This window comes from Somniosus microcephalus, chromosome 8 (assembly GCF_052327205.1).
Source record: "Somniosus microcephalus isolate GS21.2 chromosome 8, FLI_Smic_1.0, whole genome shotgun sequence".
Classification (NCBI taxonomy): domain Eukaryota; kingdom Metazoa; phylum Chordata; class Chondrichthyes; order Squaliformes; family Somniosidae; genus Somniosus; species Somniosus microcephalus.
This window is the reverse complement of record NC_140994.1, coordinates 14,161,126-14,177,061: the sequence shown is the minus strand read 5'-3', so window position 1 is coordinate 14,177,061 and position 15,936 is coordinate 14,161,126. Positions and strand designations below refer to the sequence as shown.

Sequence of the window (15,936 nt, the reverse complement as noted above, 5' to 3'; positions counted from 1 at the left end):
TCCGCTTCACTCCCACTCTGATCTCTCTGTCCTCGGCCTCTTACACTGTTCCAATGAAGTTCGAGGAACAGCACCTCATCTTTCGATTGGGCACTTTACAGCCTTCCGGACTCAATATCGAGTTCAACAATTACAGATCATAATCCCTGCCATTTTTCATGCAGTACGATTTTGCCATTCCCATTTGCAACATTTTCACAGTATATTCTTTCAATTCCTTCCTCCCCCCCTAAACCCCCCCACCCTGTCTCTGCAGCTGCTTAATATGTTACATTTCCAGCTTTTTCCAGTTCTGATGAAGGGTCCCAGACCTGAAACGTTAACTCAGTTTCTCTCTCCACGGATGCTGCCTGGCCTGCTGGGTAGTTCCAGCATTTTCTGTTGTTAATTCAAATTTTGCTATTACATACTGTGGCTACGAGAGCAGGTCAGAGGCTGGGTATTCTGCGGCGATGTCTCACCTCCTGACTCCCCAAAGTCTTTCCACCATCTACAAGGCACAAGTCAGGGGTGTGATGGAATACTCTCCACTTGCCTGGATGAGTGCAGCTCCAACAACACTCAAGAAGCTCGACACCATCCAGGACAAAGCAGCCCACTTGATTGGCACCCCATCCACTACCTTAAACATTCACTCCCTCCACCACTGGCGCACCGTGGCTGCAGTGTGTACCATCTACAAGATGCACTGCAGCAACTCACCAAGGCTTCTTCAACAGCACCTCCCAAACCCATGAGATCTACTGCCTAGAAGGACAAGGGCAGCAGGCGCATGGGAACACCACCACCTCCAAGTTCCCCTCCAAGTCACACACCATCCTGACTTGGAAATATATCGTCGTTCCTTCATCGTCGCTGGGTCAAAATCCTGGAACTCCCTCCCTAACAGCACTGTGGGGGCACCTTCACCACATGGACTGCAGCGGTTCAAGGCAACTCATCACCCCCTTCTCGAGGGCGATTAGGGATGGACAATAAATGCTGGCCTTGCCAGCGACGCTCACATCCCAGGAACGAATATAAAAAAACAAGATGAGTTAAAAGTAGTAGAGAGCGCAACGAGTATCGAGCTCAGTGAGGTTGTAAGGAAATGGAAGAGAGTTTGAGGATTGCTGTACTCTGAGCTTGCGAGAGATCAATAGGTTAATGCAAGACAAATTAAAGTTGGGACACTTTGATTTTATTGCACTGTCAAAATTTTTAAAGATTACAGTATTGAACAGCAATTCTTACTGTTAACATACTCAAAAACATAATGCTCAACAAAATAAATACTCTTTTACAGAATAATATGTAGATACATGATTTATCACATCGCAAATTAAATTTCCACAGGTACAGCAACACCACACTGGGCTGACATTCCTTTAGCTTTTTAAAAAAAAATTGAGACCTCTTAATTGAGGCATGTTCGTGGGAGATATTTTAATTAAAAAGAAAAATAAAACAGCAGCAAGCTGCATCAGAGGATTGCACACGGTTGAATTAGAATCTCCTCAAACCAAAATTCACACGGCCTATGTGATTGTGCCTGGATTTAGTGAGACAGGAATCATCATTTTATTTCATGCGATGGATTCGGGTCAGAAACAAAAGCTAGAGGTTTATTGTAGAACCACTAGAGGGGGTAAGAAAAAAATCTCTTGCAGCGAAGAGTCTTCTTATTTAGGTAGGTATGGTGTTTGTGGGGGAAGTGAAGAGACAACAGGAAATTCCAGAAACACTCAGTAGGTCAGTCAGCATCTGTGGAGAGAAGAGACACGTTTATGTTTCAGGTACAAACCCTTCATCAGAACTGGAAAAGGCCACAGATTAAAAGCAACAGAACAAAGGGAAAGGGGGGGGGGGGGGGGAGGAGGGGCGCACCGGCGGGGGGGGGGGGGGGAGAATTAGAATGACCATAAGGGGTTCCTCTCCCCTCCCCCCTGCAGTCTCCTACTTCCGGCTTCTTTCAGATATAGAACTAGAATATAAAATATTTATTATGATATCTCCTGTAAGGTGTCCAGCTTTGTTCAGTGAATGGGAAGTCTTGGAGCCAGTGCAGACACCCCAAGGTGTTGCTCATGGTGAGTCAGAGGTTACACGGTTTTACAATGATGGGAGTGATCGATAAAATGTGAGGGGGAAAGAATCAATCCAATAGGGAATTCAGGAGAAACAACTCTACCCAGAGAGTGGTGAGAATGTGGCACTCACTACTACAAGGAGTAGTTGAGGCAATAGTTGATGGGGTTAGAAGGAGGCTCCTGTGGAGTATGAACACCAGCAGAGACCAGTTGTGGCCAATGCCCCGTTTCGGTGCTGCACATTTGATGTAATTCTATGTAGAAGCAGGTACGACACTTACAGGATGCTATCCGCAAGACTTTTAATATATTAGATATACTTCTTTCATTACATCCCATTTGTTTATTACAGAATAAAAATGTCAATATCTATTATATAAATCTTGTATCTGCACCTATTGCTCAACCCTTTCCCCATGTTCTCAGTTACATAGAATCTACAGCACAGAAACAGGCCATTCGGCCCAACCCGTCTGTGCTGGTGTTTATGCTCCACCCGAGTCTCCTCCCATTCCATCTCCCTCATCTCAGCCTACCTTTCTATTCCCGTTTCTCTCATGTACTCGTCTAGTTTCCTTTTGAAAGCATCCAAGTCAAAAGGTTGCGGGTTCACAGTCCCACTCGAGACTTGAGCATGAAAATCACAACTGACACTCCCTGTTCCTGGGACTAGGGACAGGGTCACTGGCAAGGCTTGGAAGCTAAGCAGAGCCAGGCCTGGTTAGTACCTGGAGGGGTGACCATCAGGGAAGACCAGGTGCAGAAGGTCACGGAAGGAGCCCCGAGGAGGGGCGGTTGGTGAGAAGGTCACGGAAGGAGGAGCGGCTGGTGAGCAGGCCCGGGCGTTGGGCTGAAGATTGTTGGACAGGAGGAATGGTGGAAATGGAATGGCGGCGCGCACCGACGCAGCGGCTTTGCTTCTCCCAGTCATGGGAGCTTGCAAGATCACATTTCGTTGTTCATGTACTTGTGCAATGACAATAAAGTTGAATTATTATTATTAGTGTAGTGCTGAGGGAGTGCTGCACTGTCGGAGGTGCCGTCTTTCGGATGAGACGTTAAACCGAGGCCCCATCTGCTCTCAGGTGGACGTAAAAGATCCCACGGCACTATTTCGAAGAGGAGCAGAGGAGGTTATCTCCGGTTCCTGGCCAATATTTATCCCTCAATCAACATCATTTAAAAAACAGATTTTCTGGTCATAATCACAGTGCTTCATTGGTGGTAAAGAGCTTTGGGACGTCTGGTGGTCCTGAAAGGGGCGGATCTTTCTTTTCTTTCTTAGCTATTTGTCTCAACCACTTCCTGTGGTAGCAAGTTCCACATTCCAACGACTCGGAGTAAAGAAATTTCTCCTTATTTCCCTATTGGATTTATTTGTAACTATGTTGTATTTATGGCCCCTAGTTTTGGATTCTCCCACAAGTGGAAACATTTGCTCCACATCTACCCCATTCATTATTTTGAAGACCTCTATCAGGTCACCTCCAAGACTTCTCTTTTCTAAAGAAAAAAAGCCCCAACCTGTTCAATCTTTCCAGATAGCTGTAATCTCTTAGTTCTGGTGCCATCCGTGTTAATAATTTTTGCACTTTTTCTAGTGCTTCTATGAGGAGACCAGTTCTAAGGAGACCAGAACTGTGCGCAGTATTCGTCAGTCTCGTGGAACATCAATGGCTGGACTCTGACGAGTGCTTTCTAATTATACACCCAGTCAGTCAAAGCCTTCCCCGTCGCTGTACATTTATACCTCTGTAGAAGGAAGGAATGAGGTAGACGCTCACCTTCTACCCTCCAAGGGAAGGTTCTCCTCCTAACCCTCCCCACAGAACAAATCAATGCAGAATGTGCACTGAATCATACACTTCCTTCACATTGATACTTTATAGCTCCAGCAATATTGGAACTGAAAAAAAAAAATCAATCTTACTTTGAAAGAGAAATAGTTGCACATTACCAGGGAATTAGCATCATGAGCGCGAGCAAGCGAGCGAGAAAAAAAAGACTGCCCTGAACGTGACCTGTGCTTGAAATTCCGCAATCTTTGGCCGAATTGCGCTAGCAGAAACTACGTGCATGCGCGTGTGTACGCAACCTCCATTACATTTGCTCTTTAAAAAAAAAAAAGACCCCTGTACAAGGTAGTCCCAAGATACAAGATCAAAAAATAGCTTTAGATTGGTGGGGCGGGTAGGCTGGTTGGGCGGGGGGGGGGCAGAAGGTGGCGGCAATTCAGTTCATCCACCCAGAAAATCCTACAGGATCACAACCAGCCCATCCATCCAACTGTCTCTTGAAATCACGCCAAGAGTGTTGGGACTCCCTGCCTTGGGAGTCGATTCCAAATTCTTCCAGACGCCAGTTCCTAGTTTGCCGGTCACCAGTTTGGGACCCATGCCCTCTTGTCCTTCTGGAATACAGCGCGGGATTAGCTGCTCTAACCCACTGACCATCACATATAGCTTTAGAAGGTTTCCCTCAGTCACTTCCCTTCAAGGCTGAATGCCCCCCAAGCTTCTGCAATCTTTCTTCATAATTCAGTGTCCTAATGGTAAAAAAAAACCTGCCTTGCAGCTCCCAGGCTTCCCTTGAACTCACTGAGCAAAACTGAACACAATTAAAACACTGCAACCCACACAAGGCGGGGGAAATATAGATCCCAAAATTCTCCCTTCTGGTCGACGATCTGAAAGAAACATGGAAGGAGACGACAGGGGAGGGGTGGGGAAACTTAACCCCTTTTCTTCAGTGTTTGGTTTAAGGGGTCCTGCCATTTAGAATATTTCCTTCAGCAGAGGGAACCTCCACCGAGGAGAAGGGGTCCCTGATGTGGAAGCAAAATAAGCCGAGGTCTGATGGAGCGTGGCTGCAAGGTGACACAAAACCCACTAAGGCAGACCGCTGGGAGTCACACTTAGCTTTCTCAGCGCTCCCTGCAAAGTTCAACCAGCTCAGAGGTTTCGATGGCTGTTGCCAACAATACCAATAAATACCCCCCCACCGAATTCCTATTCCCTTTCCTCCTGATGCCAGATACTTGCGCAGAGCTAGGGCTCCACAGACACCGGCCATCCCTCCTGGTACCCAACATAAGAAACTGGAGCAGGAGTCGGCCACAGGGCCCCTCGAGCCTGCTCCGCCATTCAATAAGATCATGGCTGATCTTCGACCTCCACTCCACTTTCCCCGCCCGATCTGCATAATCCCCTGATTCACTTGTGGCCATTCTTCAAGTGTGAGCCTGGGCATTGGATAGCAATTTTCCCTTTAAGCACAGCGGTGTGAAAGTCCCGCATAGGCCGCTTGCTGGCTTTACAATAGGAAAAACTACGCATACGCGGGAATCTGAATGGGCCGTGCACCGAAAAAAATAAATTAAAGGGAACATAGCTGAATGACGTAGACTATTCGACTGTAGAAGGCATCATGCCAAGCCCAATCATGACTCAGACTGTAAAGAACCCTTGGTTGGAGGAGAGAGGAGCAGAATATGTTCTACCTGTAGTACTGCTTCCCTTACACCAAGGGGCGATGTTGTTCCCCAGGAGTGAGGATAGCACCACAGTGCCATCTGGTGGCAGAAAACAGGGCAGCAGAACATCATTTCCCAGTTAGGGGAAATTTAGAGAGATTATTTTAATATACAGGACTGTGATGTGCAATAAATAAAACACACCAAACTACACATTTAAATAAAAGCAGCAGTAATTAGTGCATCGATAGATTTTTGAATATTAAGGGAATCAAGGGATATGGGGATAGTGCAGGAAAGTGGAGATGAGGTAGAAGATCAGCCATGATCTTATTGAATGGTGGAGCAGGCTCGAATGGTCTACTCCTGCTCCTGTTTCTTATGTTCTTATGCAGGGTAATTGTGTCAGGGAAGCGGCAACACAAAAGAAAAAAAAAAAAAAATCTCTGCTCTGGCTGTGTGTGGGACTGAACACACGCAGATCACAAGATGCCAAGTTAACTTGATCCCCATTCATCTTGGGAGTCAGTTCCTCAGTTGCGATAGCGTTCAGGCGAGTGCAATGGCCTCAACGCCTATAAGATTGGGAAGTACGGGGTGGGGTGGGGGGGTAAAAATAGCAGAAGTCCCCACCCTGCTGGAAAATTGACTGCGAGGGTAAGATGGGGCAAAGCTGGGAGACATCCTCCACAAACTCCCACATGCTGTAGTTGCGGCGCACCACCTGCACTGCCGTCCCTATAGAACCGTTTCATTTAATTAAAGTTTATGTATTTAATTAACTTGGCTTATAGTTTAGTTTTAACTAATTACGTGATCTAGTTTAAGCTATAGGTAGATTAAATTAAATATTTACCTGCGACGCAAACCACTACAAGTATTGGAGGCAAAAAAAATCCTCCTTCCCCCCCCCCCAACTGCCCCGAATTCCCACTCTCTCCAAATTCTCCCAATAGAACACCTCATGGGAGCAGCTAACACCGCGCACACTGCAGAATCAACCCTTGGGGGGGGGGGGGGGGCAACACCACCTTCCTTCCCACCCCCCCAAATCAGCTGGAGGCTGAGCTTCATGTACCGTGCCATGGATGGGTCCAACACCGTCCTTCCCTACTCCCAGAAGTAGCGGAGATACCAGATCGTCTCGTTCTTGAGCTGTGGTCCAAAGAGAGGGTTCATTTGAGCCAGAACGGCAATGAGCCAGCTGAAAGAAAGAAAGAAATGAGAATTTTATCCTGCAAAGTGCCTTCACGGGAGGATTAATTAATACCAATTCTCTTGGCTACCCAGCTCTGATGACAAAAAAAAGAGATCTCTCTCTCGAATTACACCAAGTTCTGATGCTTTTGTCTAGTCATGCATGATGATTTTGTTTTGGTTAAAATATATTAAAATTACACCAATCTCATTCAAATCAGGCCCAGCCAGCTGTGATATGCTATTCTTTAAACCAAAGAATTAAGCCCCATAGCACAAAAAGGAAAACGTAGACTAGAAACATAGAAGATAGGAGCAGGAGTAGGCCATTCGGCCCCTCGAGCCTGCTCCGCCATTCAATGAGATCATGGCTGATCATCCAAATTCAGTACCCTGTCCCTGCCTTCTCCCCATATCCCTTGATCCCTTTAGCCTCAAGAAATATATCCAACTCCTTCTTGAATATATTTAATGAATTGGCCTCCACTGCCTTCTGTGGTAGAGAATTCCACAGGTTCACCACTTTCTGGGTGAAGAAATTCCTCCTCATCTCTGTCCTAAATGGCTTACCCCTTATCCTTAGACTGTGACCCCTGGTTCTGGACTCCCCCGCCATCGGGAACATCCTTCCTGCATCTAGTCTGTCTAGTCCTGTTAGAATGTTATAAGTTTCAATGAGATCCCCTCTCATTCTTCTAAACTCCAGCGAGCATAAGCCCAATCGACCCAATCTCTCCTCATACGTCATTCCTGCCATCCCAGGTATCAGTCTGGTGAATCTTCGCTGCACTCCCTCCATGGCAAGAACATCCTTCCTCAGATAAGGCGACCAAAACTGCACACAATACTCAAGATGTGGTCTCACCAAGGCCCTGTACACCTGCAGCAAGACATCCTTGTTCCTGTACTTGAACCCTCTCGCTACGAAGGCCAACATACCATTTGCCTTCTTAACCGCCTGCTGCACCTGCATGCTTAGACTGCGGTTATCCTGCCACTTTAGTGACTATGTAAAGGTGCTTAGGTCGCACCCTGACGTGGGCATATAGCTTGGGAAGCAGCGCACGACCGGGAGCCAGGGCCCGATCTGCGTTGAAGCCAAGTAGCAAGAGACCTCCCCCAATCCACCTCCAAGAGGCATCGAGACGGCCACCCTACTCGGTTTCCTGTTTTTGTAGCCAGTTTGCTATCCATTCTGCTACTTCTCCCCTGACTTCACATGCTCGGACTGTAGTCACGAGTCTACTATGCAATACTTCATCGAAGGCCTTTGAGATCAAAGTATATTACCTCTACTATACTACCCTTATCTGCTCTTTCTGTTACTTCTTCAAAGAATTCAATAAGGTTGGGCAAGTATGACCTTCCCTTTTGAAATCCGTGCTGATTATTCTTTGTTATATTTTTGGTTTCTAGATGTTTTTCTATGACATCTTTGAGTAAAGATTCCCTTATCTTTCCTACCACCGACATTAAACTAACTGGTCTGCAGTTCCCTGGACTTGTGTTCTCTCTCCCTTTTAAATATAGGAATCACATTAGCTAGCCACTAGTCCTCTGGCACTATTCGCTTTTCTAATTATTTTTTTATAAATATATAGAGAATAGTGCCTCTGCTATCAATTCCCGAGCTCTTTTGTAGCACGCACGGATGCAATCCATAATATGGTACTTACAAGAGGTAGCAACAAACAGCTGTGGTCACGATCATGGTTATTATTACACTGCAAAAACAAACAGAAGGTTTAAATTAAAATGAGTAAGATACGACATGGTGCCACAGCACTCTTAACAATGCATCATCACAGACAGCATGTTAGGGCAACTGCAGCACCCAACCGGGCTTCTGTCCCCTCAGCTATAGGTCAATGGCTTGGCGGGGGGGGGGGGGGGGGGGGGGGGGGGGGGGGTAAAGCAGGGCGAGGAGGCGCAATAAAAAAAACCAGAATTTTATTTTTATTGAATTCATTCAGAGGATGTGGGCGTCGCTGACAAAGCCAGCATTTATTGCCCATCCCTAATTGCCCTCGAGGAGATGGTGGTGAGCCGCCTTCTTGAACCGCTGCAGTCCGTGCGGTGAAGGTGCTCCCACAGTGCTGTTAGGGAGGGAGTGCCAGGATTTTGACCCAGCGACGATGAAGGATCGGCCGATATATTTCCAAGTCAGGATGGTGTGTGACTCGGAGGTGGTGGTGTTCCCATGGGCCTGCTGCCCTTGTCCTTCTAGGTGGTAGAGGTCGTGGGTTTGGGAGGCTCTGCAGTCTAAAAATCAATCTCTCCAAGTTAAATTACATAAAAGTTGGCAGAAATATTGTTAACAGTAAGATTTTTCAGGGCGGTGAAGATGACAACAGGATGTTGTGGTGATTTGTAACCAAACTCCAGAGTTAAAAAAAAAACAAAAAACTCTGAATCATTACATAGAATTTACAGTACAGAAACAGGCCATTCAGCCCACCTGGTCCATGCCGGTGTTTATGCTCCACACGAGCCTCCTCCCACCCTATCAACCTATCCTTCTATTCCTTTCTCCCTCGTGTGTTTATCTAGCTTCCCCTTAAATGTATCTATACTATTCGCCTCAACCACTCCCTGTGGTAGCGAGTTCCACATTCTCACCACTCTCTGGGTAAAGAAGTTTCTCCTCAATTCCCGATTGGATTTATTGGTGACTATCTTATATTGATGGCCCCTAGTCTGACCTCCCCAACAAGTGGAAACATCTTCTCTACATCTACCCCCTATTAAAACATTTCATTGTCTTGAAGACCTCCATCAGGTCACCCACTCAGCCTTCTCTTTCCTTGAGAAAAGAGCCCCAGCCTGTTGTTCCCTCTAAGCTGTGTAGCAGTCTGCTGGTCCCACGCATCCCGGGACCGGCTCTTCCGATGTGTAGTTTCGCTCATGCATGAAACTCTGACTGGGCCGCGCAGCCCGATAAAGGGACCGCACGCACCCCCCCCACCCCACCCCAAAAAATAACAGGGAACATTGATCAATCTTTCCTGATGGGTATAACCTTTCAGTTCAGCTATCATGTGCTTAGACAACCAGCTGAAATGCAACTCAGTGAAATTAATCTGGTTGCTGCTGGACACCATCCCACTGACCAGGAAGGCCACAGCGCTGATTCCTGCTCTGTACGGAGTTAGCCAAAGCTCGGGCAAGGCTGCAATAGAGAAGCTACAATTACCCTCAGTGCGCCTGGGTTAGGGACGGGAGACGCAATAACAGGGCTCTCAGTCCTGCCGTGGCTCAGTGGGCAGCGCTCTCGCCTCTGAGTCAGAAGGTTGAGGGTTCAAGTCCCACTCCAGGGACTTGAGCACATAAAGCTAGGCTGACACTCCCAGTGTAGCGCTGAGGGTGTGCTGCACTGTCGGAGGTGCCGTCTTTCGGATGAGACGTTAAACCGAGGCCTCGTCTGCTCGCTCAGGTGGACGTAAAAGATCCCACGGCCACTATTTCGAAGAAGAGCAGGAGCGTTCTCCCCGGTGTCCTGGGGCCAATATTTATCCCTCAACCAACATCACTAAAAACAGATTATCTGGTCATTATCACATTGCTGTTTGTGGGAGCTTGCTGTGCACAAATTGGCTGCTGAGTTTCCTACATTACAACAGGGACTACACTTCAAAAACTACTTCATTTGCTGTAAAGCGCTTTGGGATGTCCAGAGGTGTGAAAGGCGCTATGGAAATGCAGGTCTTTCCTTCCGACTCTCAAGGCTCACATAAATAATGGGAACACGGGCAAGGTACTAGCAGGGCGACTGTGGAATCATACCCTCGTGGTACAGTCAACACCTGTGGGATGAAGAGGAACTGCTGAGATGATGAAAAAAAGGCATCAACCCGCAGCAGGAAGCCCATAATTTAGCACAGACCGAGGCCAGAAGAATTCACAGTGGAGTAGTGACCATCATGGCCGACCCAAGCCGACGGTTCCACTGCGGGGAATCCAAAACTAGGGGCCCTAAATTCAAGATAGTCACGAATAAATCCAATAAGGAATTCAGGAGAAACTTCCTTTACCCAGAGAGTGGGGAGAATGTGGAACTCGCTAAACACCGGCACAGACCAGTTGGGCCGAATGGCCTAGAATCATAGAAATTTATGGCGCAGAAGGAGACCATTCGGCCCATCGTGTCTGTGACGGCCGTTAAGAGCTGTCCAGCCTAATCCCACATTCCAGCTCTTGGTCCGTAGCCCTGTAGGTTACGGTACTTCAAGCGCATATCCATTCACTTTTTAAATGTGATGAGGGTTTCTGCCTCTACCACCCTTTCAGGCAGTGAGTTCCAGACCCCCACCATCCCCTGGGTGAAAAAAGTTCTCCTCAACTCCCCGCTAATCCTTTTACCAATTACTTTAAATCATCTGCCATTTCTCTGCATTAAATTTCACCTGACATCTATCTGCTCAATCTGTCTGTGTCCCCATTTACAGATTAAACAACTGGACACAGACACTTGAGCCTTGCAGAGCAACAGGGGGGTGAATTTCTGAGCTCTGCTCCTATTTCAGGGCTGGTTCAGAAGAGTTCATTAATCGCTGAAATTTGAACACAGTATCTTGCAATCTCTAGGGGAGTGGCGAGTGCTCGAACTATGGAGATAGGTGCACAGATCCAGCCTGCCACCTCCCCCACCCCACAGCCTCTGACTGCAGGTTTAGGCAGTCAGTCCCGACCCAACCACTTACCTGCCCCCAAATCAGACGAATTCCTGGGATGGCAGGACTGTCGTATGAGGAGAGATTGGGTCGACTAGGCCTGTATTCACTAGAGTTTAGAAGAATGAGAGAGGATCTTATTGAAGCGTATAAAATTCTGACAGGGCTAGACAGACTGGATGCAGAGAGGATGTTTCCCCTGGTTGGTGGGGGAGGTGGTTGAGAACGAGGGGTCACAGTCTCAGGATACAGGGTAGGACATTTAGGACTGAGATGAGGAGAAATTTCTTCACTCAGAGGGTGGTGAACCTGTGGAATTCTCTACCACAGAAGGCTGTGGAGGCCAAGTCACTGAATATATTTAAGAAGGAGATAGATCGATTTCTAAACACAAAGGCATCAAGGGGTACGGGGAGAGAGCGGGAATATGGTATTGAGATAGTGGATCAGCCATGATCGTGTTGAATGGCGGAGCAGGCTCGAAGGGCTGAATGGCTGACTCCTGCTCCTATTTTTCTATGTTTCTATGTAACCCAGCCGGAGTCCCAGGCCTGCTTCTGAGCTGTAAATTCCGTGTAGTTTCCTGCATCGAGGCTCCCACCTCTCCCGGCTATTCATTTGTGCTCCACATAGCCCTCCGAGGGGGAGACTGGGTGGTACAGCGGATTAGCCATTGGTGTTCTATTCCCAAGACAAGGGTTCAAATCCAGTCCAAGTTATTGGGTATGAAAGCCTCTTCTGTCTGGTGCAGTCTCAGTCCCAGCCATAGAAACATAGAAGATAGGAGCAGGAGTAGGCCATTCGGCCCCTCGAGCCTGCTCCGCCATTCAATGAGATCATGGCTGATCATCCAAATTCAGTACCCTGTCCCTGCTTTCATATCCCTTTAGCCTTGAGAAATATATCCAACTCCTTCTTGAATATATTTAATGACTTGGCCTCAACTGTCTTCTGTGGTAGAGAATTCCACAGGTTCACCACTCTCTGGGTGAAGAAATTCCTCCTCATCTCAGTCTTAAATGGCTTACCCCTTATCCTTAGACTGTGAACCCTGGTTCTGGACTCCCCGACCATCGGGAACATCCTTCCAGCATCTAGTCTGTCTAGAGCGGTTAGAATTTTATAAGTTTCAATGAGATCCCCTCATTCTTCTAAACTCCAGCGAGTAGAAGCCCAATCGACCCACTCTCTCCTCATATGTCATTCCTGCCATCCCAGGTATCAGTCTGGTGAATCTTCGCTGCACTCCCTCCATGGCAAGAACATCCTTCCTCAGATAAGGTGACCAAAACTGCACACAACCTTCTTAGGCAGTCCCTCGGCACACAATACTGAAGATGTGGTCTCACCAAGGCCCTGTACAACTGCAGCAAGACATCCTTGTTCCAGTACTCGCACCCTCTTGCTACGAAGGCCAACATACCATTTGCCTTCTTAACCGCCTGCTGCACGTGAGTGAGTGTGAGTGTGAGTGTGAGAGTGAGTGTGAGAGCGAGTGTGAGAGCGAGAGAGTTCCCTTCAACACATGGTAAACTGAGTGAAATGTGGGAAAACTCTACCTACCTGAACAGGGAGGTCGCACTGATTCAGTAACTTGCGTAGGCCATACCATGGAGTGTTTCAATTTAAAGAAAATATATAACAGAAAATGCTGGAAACACTCAGCAGGCCAGGCAGCATCCGCATTTTCTGTTGTTATTTCAGATTCCACGGATGCTGCCTGGCCTGCTGAGTGTTTCCAGCATTTTCTGTTGTTATTTCAGATTTCCAACATTCGCAGTATTTTGCTATTGTAAAGAAAATGTATGTTCAGTAGGGAAAGTATATTTGAGGGAGAGATTTTGTAAAAGATCATCATAGTGCTCTCTGGGATGGACTAAGAGGCCACCCTGGTGTTCTTTAGCAGCAAGCTGACAAATTTCACCATTCGACACTGAATTGGAGCACCTAGGTATCATGTCTGTAGCCAAACAGTGAGTGCATGAATTGATTAAACACTTTTCTACCAAGATATCAATAATCAGTCCAACAACATGCAAATTAATTAATGACCTTCTGGAAATCCAAACACACGACAGCTACTGGTTCCCCATTATCCACCCTGCTCGTTACATCCACAAATAACTCCAGCAAATTTGTCAAACATGATCTCCCTTTCATAAAACTATGCTGACACTGCTTGATTATATTACGATTTTCTAAATGTCCTACTACCACTTTCTTAATGATGGACTCCTGCATTTTCCCAATGACAGAGGTTAGGCTAACTGGTCGATAGGTGCCTGCTTTGTCTCCCTCCTTTCTTAAATAGGGGTGGTACATTTGCGGTTTCACAGTCCACTATGATCACTCCTGGGAATTTTGGTAGATTACAACCAATGCATCCATTATCTCTGCAGCCACCTCTTTTAAAGACCCTGGGATGCAGGCCATCGGGTCCGGGGCACTTGTCCACTTTTAGTCCCATTAGTTTGCCTAGATTAACTGGCTGTTCATCTCACTGCTGTCTGGGGGATGTTGCAGGTGCAAAACAGCTGCCCCTTTTGTTCACATAACAACGGTCACTGCACTTCAAAGCAATTCGTTGCATGTGAAGCGCTTCGAGATGCGAGAAGGTGATCTATTGACACAGCAACAGATACATGGGATTGGCTTGGGGGCGACAATCCTAAACTGATCTCCATGGCCTCGTCCCTCCCCACCTCAACATCTCCAATACAGCTAGAACCCCAACCATCCATTCAGGATTGGATTGGAGGCTCCCTTCAAATCACAGCAATATTAAACAGGTCACTGTGACAGCAAGAACTTGCATTTATATAGCACCTTTAACATAGTAAAACGTTCCAACATTGTTCCCGCTAAGCTGCACGGCCACGCAGCTGTCTGGCGGTCCCGCGCAGCCCGGGATCGGCTTTGTCCCCCATGTGAAATTTCACACATGCGCGAAACTTTGACTGGCCCGCGCAGCCCGTTAAAGGGACCGCGCGCCCAAATTTTAAATCAGGGGGGAAAACATTGCGTCCCAAGGCGCTTCACAGGAGTGTTAACAATCAAAAATTTGACACCGAGCCACGAAGAGATATTAGGACAGGTGGGCAAAAAGCTTGGGCAAAAAGGTAGGTTTAAAGGGGCGTCTTAAAGGAGAAGAGGGCATTCCAGGCAAATTACAAGAAATAGTTATTGGGGCACAAACCAACCAATACGTTTAAAATGAAAACGGGGTCGATTACAATAAAACATAATTGCAAAATCAAAATACTGCGGAGGCTGGAAATCTGACAGAAGCAGAAAATGCTGGAAATATTCAGGCAGCAAAATATAATTGCACCTTCCTTGTGAATTTGGAGATCCACAGGCGAGAGTGCAAGGACAATCGAGGGCAAAAGAGATGTTCAGGTTTCGGCTCGGGACTTATAATAAATATATCCAGGCAGTAGGATGTGGACCGAGTGTTAAACCCTCCAGCAAAGGGGGAAAGCGCTCTCCTCCAGCACACCCTCCGCCATCACCTCCGGACGCCGCACCGACGGTCCACCTACCCTCGGTTCGGACCCTTGGGGACAAACCAAGGAAGAGCGAAGCCGACCAGCCCCCAGAAGACGGTGAAGCAGATGACGGGGATGGTCACCGAGTGACTGGTCATCTTGAGCTTTTGTAGACTGGAACCCCAGCTCTAGCAATGCGAGAATCCTGCTCGCCCCCCACTGCTTCCACCAATCACAGCCTCCACCCTCCCCAACAGCCCCGCCTACCCTCAGTCCCCATTGGTCGGCGATGACTCAATCATCTTCCAATTGGCTGGCTTCCATGCCAATCATTCCTGCCGCCCTGTGATTGGCTCTATTACATTTGTTTTATTCCCCCCCTCCGTTAAGTTTATTGCCCACCTCCCATCATTAGCCTAATGAATCTTTTGTTATTTTATTCAAAGGCTACACGTTTATCATTAAAAAAATTGTAATTTGCAAAGAGAAAAACAATCAAGGTTGGTCTTGCAGCCCTTCTGCGGTTTGCCATTGGTTGGTGGTCACGTGGGGGAGGCGGGGCGGGGCGGCCAGGCTTTCTCCTCCTCGGTCTCTGATTGGTTTACTGGTTCCCCACTGCTGGTTTGTGGTTGGTTGAAACGAGTGTCACTCATCGGAAGGAGCTCCAGTCCTGCACTCGCGACATCAGCTTGTTTGCAACAAATTGTCAACTGGATTGGATACTAGAAAAGCGCAACTTTACACCCTGTGCAAGGGATACATTCACAAATCACAGCTTTTGGGGGGTAAAAATGTCATTCATCTTTAATCATTCAAAATATTTAAACAGTAATTGTCCGCATGCCCCATACGAGACTCCCAAAACAAGCGCTCTACTCGGAGCTCCGGCACGGCAAGAGAGCCCCAGGTGGGCAGAGGAAATGCTTCAAGGACACCCTCAAAACCTCCTTGAAAAAGTGCAACATCCCCCACCGACACCTGGGAATCCCTGGCCCAAGCCCGCACAAAGTGGAGGAGAAGCATCCGGGAAGGCGCCGAAC

General features: G+C 47.4%; 1 protein-coding gene across 1 annotated transcript; it reads right to left on the bottom strand.

Moving 5' to 3' along the window:
- Nucleotides 1-1,158: 1,158 nt before the first annotated feature.
- atp6v0e2 (ATPase H+ transporting V0 subunit e2) lies at nucleotides 1,159-15,132 on the bottom strand. The gene is made up of 4 exons (XM_085994259.1): nucleotides 14,951-15,132; nucleotides 8,415-8,462; nucleotides 6,620-6,745; nucleotides 1,159-1,743 (listed from the first exon to the last, which is right to left on the bottom strand). Exons 1-3 carry the CDS (start codon nucleotides 15,052-15,054, stop codon nucleotides 6,652-6,654), a joined length of 246 nt encoding a protein of 81 aa, XP_085850385.1. The 5' UTR covers nucleotides 15,055-15,132; the 3' UTR covers nucleotides 1,159-1,743; nucleotides 6,620-6,651.
- Nucleotides 15,133-15,936: the final 804 nt, after the last annotated feature.

Coding starts and splice junctions, on each gene's coding strand:
- atp6v0e2 (XM_085994259.1), bottom strand. CDS start 15,054: ATGACCAGTCACTCGGTGACCATCCCCGTCATCTGCTTCACCGTCTTC. Junction 8,463..14,950: donor CCCAAGGGTCCGAACCGAGG/GTAGGTGGACCG, acceptor TTGTTTTTGCAG/TGTAATAATAACCATGATCG. Junction 6,746..8,414: donor GCTGTTTGTTGCTACCTCTT/GTAAGTACCATA, acceptor TCTTTCTTTCAG/CTGGCTCATTGCCGTTCTGG.